Source organism: Arachis hypogaea, chromosome 5 (genome assembly GCF_003086295.3).
Source record: "Arachis hypogaea cultivar Tifrunner chromosome 5, arahy.Tifrunner.gnm2.J5K5, whole genome shotgun sequence".
Taxonomy (NCBI): Eukaryota; Viridiplantae; Streptophyta; class Magnoliopsida; order Fabales; family Fabaceae; genus Arachis; species Arachis hypogaea.
In genome coordinates, this window is record NC_092040.1 from 104,051,229 (window position 1) to 104,060,420 (window position 9,192).

General features: G+C 31.2%; 1 protein-coding gene across 1 annotated transcript; it reads right to left on the minus strand.

Moving 5' to 3' along the window:
* Positions 1-4,677: 4,677 nt before the first annotated feature.
* LOC112799818 (uncharacterized protein At1g24485) lies at positions 4,678-8,865 on the minus strand. The gene is made up of 7 exons (XM_025841834.3): positions 8,070-8,865; positions 6,538-7,115; positions 5,864-5,996; positions 5,416-5,484; positions 5,252-5,323; positions 5,080-5,148; positions 4,678-4,910 (listed from the first exon to the last, which is right to left on the minus strand). Exons 1-7 carry the CDS (start codon positions 8,660-8,662, stop codon positions 4,769-4,771), a joined length of 1,656 nt encoding a protein of 551 aa, XP_025697619.1. The 5' UTR covers positions 8,663-8,865; the 3' UTR covers positions 4,678-4,768.
* Positions 8,866-9,192: the final 327 nt, after the last annotated feature.

Below are 9,192 nucleotides of genomic sequence, written 5' to 3' on the forward strand. Positions count from 1 at the left end.
TACACCTGAAAAGGTTCTCAATTGGACGACTATAATATAGTTTTAAAAAGACTTGATCAAGCTCTCTCAAACACGAATTGGAGATTATAACACCATAAGGCGGTGGTTAAAATCCTTTCAAGGACTAATTCGAATCATCACTTTTTATTCATAACCAAAAATGGCATCCCTCTCCAAAAGGAGGATAGGCCTTTTAGGTTTTAGCTTATGTGGTCTTATCATCCATATTTCAATAACTTTTTACAAGAACAGTGGGAGAACGGCAGCAATCTGAACAACACTTTGTCTATAGTTAGAGACAACCTCCAAATAAAGAAATTCTCAGTAATATTTTCAAGACTAAAAGAAGAATTTTCAACAAGATAGCCAGAATACAAAAATGCAATAGCTGTGGAAGCAATCCTTTCATAGATTAGTTGGAAGAGTCTTTTAATAAAGGATCTCAAAGAGATCCTAGATAAAGAAGAAACATTTTGGCTCCAAAAATTAAGAGAAAATTGGATGGTTGAAGGGGATAAAAATACTAAATTCTATCATAATAAAACTATCATTCAAAGAAGAAAGAATATGATTCACAAGTTAAGAAGCAATGATAGGGTCTGGATCGATGAAGAAGAACAACTCAAATATCTCATCATAAATTTCTTCAACAATCTTTATTGTGAAGAGGTACAAATCTCTCTTCTAACTCTTGATTATTTTTCATTACCTAAGCTGAACTCCTCAGTGTGTAGGACTATGGAAGCAATTCCAACTAAACCAGAGATTAGAGCAGTTTTTGGAATGGGATCCCTCAAAGCGCTTGGAGAGGAAGGATTTTCGGCTGTCTTTTTCAAGAATAATTGGAATCTGGTGAAGGAAAAGATGTGTGAGCTCATCAAAGAATGTTGGAGGAACCCTAGATCCATACAACAAGCCAACTCCACCCTTATTATTGCCCATATCCCCAAGACTCAGAATCTGGAATTCATCAACCAGTTCAGGCCCACAGCATTGTGCAATGTTAAATACAAAATTCTATCTAAGATTATTTTTCAACGGATCAAACCCTACCTCAATGAAAAGATTTCATCGCACCAATCCAGTTTTATTCTGGGCCGAAAGATTTAAGATAACATCCTAATTGCTAAAGAAGTGATGCACTCCATGAAGAAAATAAGAGGCAAGAAAGGTTACATGACCATAGAAATAGAAGTTGTTGAGTCAAGAATTGATTTGGTACCTTAAGATAATAAACATAATTAACTACTTCCTAATATAACTAACCATTACGATGAGTATTATAGGAATCAATCAAAGATGATATCAAGCCAAGTCAAAAAAGAACCTGCACAATCAAAACACCAAATAATATACTCCAAAATTAGATCATATTCATAATGAGCTGTTGTATTTGAACTTGAGAAACAAAGAAGAAAAGATCTTCTCCTTAATGCCAACAACCATAAGCATAATTGGTGAAATAGCTAGTTTTGTGAAAAATAATATTATATCAACCTTGAAGAAGAGTATATCAATTTCCATATAAGCAGAACGAAGACAAGGAATAAGGTAACTATTGAAGTAAAATCTGATTTGATACACAATCCTTTTTCTTTGTCATATTGAGTGTGTTCTTATTCTCTTGTGTCTAGAATTAAGATCAATTTGAAAGATAAAAAAAAGCAAAGAGAGAACTTCATACAAAAGCCAAAATTCAATCATTGTTTGAGTGTTTATATTAAAAAATATGCTGGTTAGAGTACATTTAGTTCTCCTTAACTAGGTTGGGTTATCACCTAGGTAATTTACTAAGCTTAGAATAACTTAGGTGGTTTACAAAAGTGTGAGTCTCTTGGAATATTTAGTGATTGTAATCTATCTTGATTATAGTAAAAATTCTACCATTGTTATGGTGGAAATTGGATGTAGGTTATCGTGGTCGAACCAGGATATATCAAGGTGTCACTCTTCTCCTTCTCTCTTTTCTTCACTGCTTCAATTCTATTCTGCACTTATGAGACAAAACCAGAAATAATCTCGTAAAACTAAATTTTTGCCTAACTTGTTTATTCAATTCTAAAAGCGGTTCCTTGATTCAACCTCCCTTCTCAACTCATTTGAAACCTTCTGAATTCAACAAAGATGAATAGAAAGGGTTTTCAAAATTTTCACCTCATGTTCGCTGACGATCTCCTCATTTTTTACCGAAATCACTACTCATAAATTAGATAAAAATAATGTTATTTTGGATGATTTTTGTAACGCATCAATCCTAAAGATCAATTCAGCAAAATCAACCATAGTTTTCTTTAAAAATATCGCATCTAACACCAAGCAAATATCACTAACAGGATAGAGTTCAAGGAAAATAATGCCCTGGGAAGATACTTAGGAGCTATTCTGAATAATAATAGAGAGGGAAAAGAGAACTTCAAAATAGTTATGGAAAGGGTAAATGGCAAACTAAAGAGCATTCGTGGCGAACCTACACGCAGATCCCGGCTGAGACCAGATATCGATGGTTTTAGATGCGGGCAGTAAGAACTCAATAATGTTGAATTAATTAACCATATTTGAATATAATATTCCCACTAACTAATGTTGTTGAATCACTTTGTACAATTGAAATTCATATGAGATACGGAACATAATCTCATGATTAGGAAGATCTATAACCACTGGGTAGCTAAACGAATTTAGCAGATGATGAGCGACGTTTGTAAGGAGCGCAACCACTTAACATCGTGGATTCGCTTAGCCATCAAGAAGGAACTAGAGGCCTATTTTAACGATGATGAGGGTTCAAGCGTAGCTATCTGACGAACGTTGCTAACAGGATTTTGCCTAGGTCGTCGAAGTATATGGATGGGTTGGCGACCTTCATGAAGACGAAGAGCATACTGATAAGAATTTTGTCATTGTTTATTTCTTTAGTAGTTACTTAAATTAGTTGGTTAATTTGTTCATTTATTTTATTGATTAATATATTAATTTGTAGTCTAATTCGTTGGACCGTGAGGCGACACTAACGGAGATCTTTAAATATACCCATACTTTGAATGCCAACAAAGAGAGATTTGCTGACAAGTGGTCTGCGGCCCATTATGTGAGTTTAAATTAATCCTAAGTTTTAAATTTATTTGGTTTAAAGTCAATTAACTGTTATCCTAATCATAATGTATGTGACACAAGAGGATTATATGCAGAGGTTGGAGCTCGCGACCCAGCAATCTTAGCCGCCTAGTGAGAACGACGAAGCCAGCTCCGAGACCTCAATGGTAGATCCTGATAGGGTTTGGCGCGAGACCGACACTAAACCTCACAAGAATCGCCGCTTCGGGTTGGGGTTGTTCTTTGCCAGTAGTCTCTGCTTCTCCTCGTTGGAGGCTTCCTCTACCACCAACTCTGCCGATCCTCAGAAAGTTGTCGACTTGAGGGGGGAGGTGTAGAAGCTAACACAGGAGCTTCACCAGCAAGCGGGGTAGTCTGAGCAAAGGTACAACAACCTTCTTGCACGGGTGAGAAGAGTCATTACTATCAGTTCGGACCTGATGGAGAAGTTGGAGTAGCTTCATTGGTTGCGAAAGCAGATGGAGGCGTACAACCAGCTGATGCGCGCTGGAGCCGGCAGCGCTTGAGGCAGCGGCACTACTGGTACCAGTGATAACGCTGCTAGTGGGGCACCGACGTGTGCACCTACTTCGCCGTTTGAGCAGGGGGACCACGACAATGATGACGATGATGATTACTGGAATCTGTAGGGGTTAAGGTTTTAGTTTTTTGTTTATCTACTTTATTGTACTCTACCTCTACCATTTATTTTTAATAATTTTTTTATTTCTGCTAATTTTAGATTTCTACTAACAATTTTGTTAACAAGACTTTTAATTTGACTATTAATTGTGGTTTAATTGTGCCCAAAAAAACTAAAAAAATTATTACCGTAGAATTTACCGTCAAATAAATCCGACGGTAACTTGGCGCCTAAACATGTGAAATGTCGCCAATGTTACCATTGGATTAATCCAACGATAATCATCAACTTAGTCTCGACAAATCCATTAAAAATACCGACAGTAATTAGCGTCGAACGAAAAAAATCCGTCAGTAATAAGTTTTTGACAACGTTTATACTGTCAACTCCAGGACAACAGTAAATTCGCCAATAAATTAATTACCGGCGAATTTATTTAATAAATCCAATGGTAAATCTAACAATATTCTACCTTTTTCTTGTAGCGAATCAAAATTAATTTTTTCTTTTAAAATATCCATATTCTCTATTTTTATCCTTTTTTAGATATCCGCAAGAATCATTATTATAGACCAACAAATTATAACCCACATGACATATCCTCTCCATACTCACTTAAAACTCGCGGATTTGAATCTCACTTCTAACTTTGAAAAAAAATCATCATTATAGTAATCATCTTAATGATTTTAATGATTTAAAAAATAAAAATCATAAAAGAATAAAAAATAATAGAAAACAAACAGTATTTGTTAAGAAAATTTTAAATTTAATTTAAAAATAAAAATAAAAAATAAAATATTTAAAACACAAATAAAATATTTTAAATTATATAAATAAAATTAAAACTTAATCGAAATATTAATCTTTATAATAATCAACCGAAACAATTCGCACGCATACATAGAAGGAAAAAAAAAAAGTCATACAAACTCCGTTAGTTTAACGCAAAAAATTGTCTGAATAAGTTTTATATATAATTTAGTTTGAACATGTGTTACAAACTTACAGTAACAGAAAATTCTGCATCAATTATTGAAAGTTCATCCACAGAGATATTAAAACCTGCTTTGCAATTATAAGCAATAATATGTGTAGTTCGAATGACATTCTTGTTGGGGAATCACTAGTGGTTGTAATGGATACATTTTGCAGTTCCGGGAGATGAGTAATGCTGAAATACACCAATAATAAATTGTTATAACTATGAGGAAAATCCTTTTTTTTTTTAAATTACTGTATCCCTAATATTAATTATGAATTGATGTATCGTTGCTTTTTCAATTTACTAGTATGCCTAAAATAAATTTAATTTCTTAACGGTATAATACATATATACTTACTCAATGTCAATGTCTGTATTGTTTAAGGAGTTGGGTATGTAACCATTAAAACTATTGTATGACAAATTCCTGAAAAGTGAGCATCATCAAGAGAAAAAAAAAATGTTACATATATACTTAATTTAGAAGGGACATTACATTATGTGATTATGATATATTAAGTGAAACTTACAGCACTCTAAGCAAAGGCAAGAAACCAAGAAATTCAGGAATGGGGCCTTCAATGGTGTTGTTATGCAAATCTCTGTAATTCGGAAAACATATATAGTTAGAAATAGAAGCATTTAGTTTATCAGTAATGTGCAGTTAATTAAGCAAAAACTTTACTTATCTTACATAATTTCAAGTGCATCCATTGACCTCATATCTGGAAGAATCCCATGAAGATCATAGCTACTAAGATTCCTATATATATGTTACAAACCCAGGGGGGCAAAAAAGGAAAAATAAAAAGGTCACAACAAAATCATCAGTAGCTTTTTCTTCTATATATATTTTTTCCAAACATTGATCAGGAAATTGGATAATAATAATAATAATAATAAATTGGGTAAAATATATTTAGACACATATTAAAATTATCATTAATAATAAAATTATTTAAGTTGATATATTTAACGCATTAAAAATATAAAAAAATTATCTTTTAAACAATTTTACTCAATTTTTTTTATAGTGCTCGTAAAATGTGGCTTTATTAAAACACATATTAACAAAATTTTAATAATAATTATATATGACTAACAATGGTTTTCCTTTAAAAAAATTAAAGAAAAAAACTTACAATGCTTTTACGCGAGGTTTAGGATCAGCAGTACATTGAATCCATTCCCAAGCGTATGGAAATGGAAGACAAGGGTCACCTTTCCATTCTGATAATGTTTTGAATGCCAATCGCAGTTGCCTCAATCCTTCCACTAAATCAACACCAAAAGAGAAATAACAGAAGCAAAAGATGAAAAGAAAAAGAAGGCGGGTTATTAATTAGGAGAAAAGAAAAGAGTAGAACTCATGAAAAACTATACCTATTGTTAGAATTTTATTAATGGGTGCAGTAATAAGAATATTGATTAAGAGAGAATAAAAATAAAAAATAATCCTTTCAATATATAAACATTTTAAAAGTTATATTTCCTATTAAAAGTAATTGTTTTTGTGTCTAAGTTTGGTTCTAATATGTCAAAAAATTAATTAATATTTATCTTAAAAAGTATATTTGACAATTTTGACATAAAAAAAAGCAACAGAGAATTGGTAAAATAAATAAATAAACAACCTAACAAGATTGTTGAGTAGTCAAATTCTAGTTTTTTTTTTTACTTAAAAAAAGACTATTTTAAGTTAATATTAATTAACTGCTATTAACAATTAATTCATCAATAGTCTCTACCAATAAAAGATAAAAAAAAATGTTATCAATAGTCATAACTACTCATAATAAATACGTATAATACTAACCATCTCTAGAGTCAGTTCCTTGAGCTAATGGTTCAATTCTATAAACTTCCGCAGCATTGATCAAAGGAGGAAGAGTTGAACCAGGACTTGCATGAAAATAAAGCGAATTCATACTACTATCTAATGAAATTGACATGTTAATGTGCACCTCTTCAACACTTCCAAAAGGAGGGATTATGGGCCTTGATGATGATGAGAATGGTCCATTATTATTATTATTATTATTATTATTATTATTGCCTCTATATATTTGTATTGATCTTGTGCCAGTTGTTGCATTTTCCATCACTTCGGAGAAATATGTGTTGATGTAAAGTGGAACATTATTATTATTATAGTAATAGTAATTACTATAATTATTATTAGTATCTGAAGTTGATTGAAGAAGTGAAGATATATTGTACTGAATTCCAAAGGTTGTGTTCGGGAGTGTGAATGCATTTTGGATTGCAGATTTTGGTGGTTGATCTTCCACTGTGCTAATGTTGATGTCCAATGCCTCACTTTGGATGCTATATATAAACTCTTGATCACTATTTTTTGCAATCCAAATTCGATCATACACATCATCAGGGTACCTAAAAATGAACAACCAATTACTTAAATTAAGCATTAAACTCTGATAAATAATTTTTTCTTTATATTTTTTTTAGAAATATAATTATTTATGTATTTTTTTAGTAATTTAAATATTTGGGATAAATGATATTATAATATAGTATTAAAATTTCTATAATCTAAAAGTCTAAAGTTCAATTTTTAGAAAGAATTTTAGTATAAGATAAATAAAAGAAAGAAAAAAAAAACTATACGTACTCAAAAAAAAATCCTTATATAAAAAAATATGTTAAAGATATAATTGTTTATGTGTCTTTTTTGATCGGCTTAAGTTTTTTAAAAACATAATTTCATAATACTTTTTACTATATTTTGATACCTAAAAGAAAAATTAAATTAAGATTTTATTTCTAATATAAGAATTCATCTATATTGACAATTAGGACAGCAATATGTTAAAATTTCAAATCTGGCTAAAAACTAGAGAAAAATAATTAGCAGAGGTTAATTGGTTAATTAATTTAAGTCTTTTGTATATTCTATTTCGACTCTAGATAATCACAAATTACAACTTGAAGTTTTCTCACTAATCCAACATTTATATATATGTATGAGTGAGCCGGTGCTTACCTATATCTAGTGTTAAGATGAAAATGCTCCTATAGCCTCTTCCCTTAAGTAATTTTTTGCTATTAGTTATTAATATCTAAGCAAGTATTAAGCCTTTGATTCAGGAATATTATTAACAAGGTGGGTTTGGACTAAGATCAAATAGCTAGACGACTATGAATTTCTTAGACTTGAATTTTAAAATAGAAACGGGGTTAAAACATATCAAGAAATTAGGCGAAATCGCAAATTCCTTAAGATCTAAAAAGCAAAGAGAGAAAATTTTTTTTGTGTCACTTAAAAACCAAAAAAATAATTCTAAACATATATATTTTATTAAAAAAATCATAAATGAATATATATACCTGACAGTTTGATTTGCACCAAAAGCACGTCTACTAAGCAAAATCAAGGAATGATTTTGATGAAGATGGTTGTACATTTGAGGGTCCAAACCACGCACTTCAATTGATGAGATGAAAGGAATATGATTAGGGTTTGATTGGGAAACACAAACGTTGGTGTAGTTTCCCTTAGCAACATATATAGCTTCATAATCCACATGATCTGAAATTGATGTAATCACTGTTCCCCAATAATTACCATCAAATATAAGGTCAAACATAGGAGGAGAAAACTTGTTATCATAATTCCCATAGAAAAAACTTGCCCTAGTAAGGACCTTTTCTCCCTTTTGGACTTCAATTTCATAGCAATTCTTCTTCAAAGTGTGGAATGCCCTAAGGGTGCTGAATGTGCCTAACCCTAAAGAGACATTGAAGGATTGGCCATGTTCAATGTATGCATCATCTTGTGCCCATGTTATGTTGGTTTGTGGATCGGTGAAAGGTTCGGAGGATCCACAATTGATGCTCACAAAGGTTGTTAGAGAGAGTTTTGTGAACAATGGTATGGCTAGTACTATGGCTACAATTAGTGTATTTGGAGTGTATCCCATTATTGATGATAATTGTTCATTTCAACAAGAGGCTTAAGAAACTAATATATAAGATTTTATGTCAACACATAACATGGCATTAAATTGAAAGGCTATTGCATAGTAGTCTTTTAAGTACATCTAAAAGCCAATAAATAAGTAAACACTGTAAACTTATACAGCCTAAATGCCATATATACATAAAGGATTAAAATGGAAGATAGCCTAGGAATGAAATAGAGCTCTTTTAAATGATTTATGTCTCATCCTTTTTTTTCAAAGAAAGAAATTTTAATAAAAAAAGTTTCATTTTATGGATGTGTGGTAAGTAATTTAAACTTTTAAAAACAATAGAGTTTGAACTATAGAAATGAAAAAAAAATTGTTAAAACTGTTTTTCTTTTTGTTAGACTACAGTTGAGTAGATTTATATTGCAAATGTATCAAATTTTTAGTAACCGTACTTAAATTTCGGTAAATAAAATAAATAAATAAATAAATATCCATGTTAATTAGGCTATCTTTTGTATATATGCGCCATATGTCTTCCT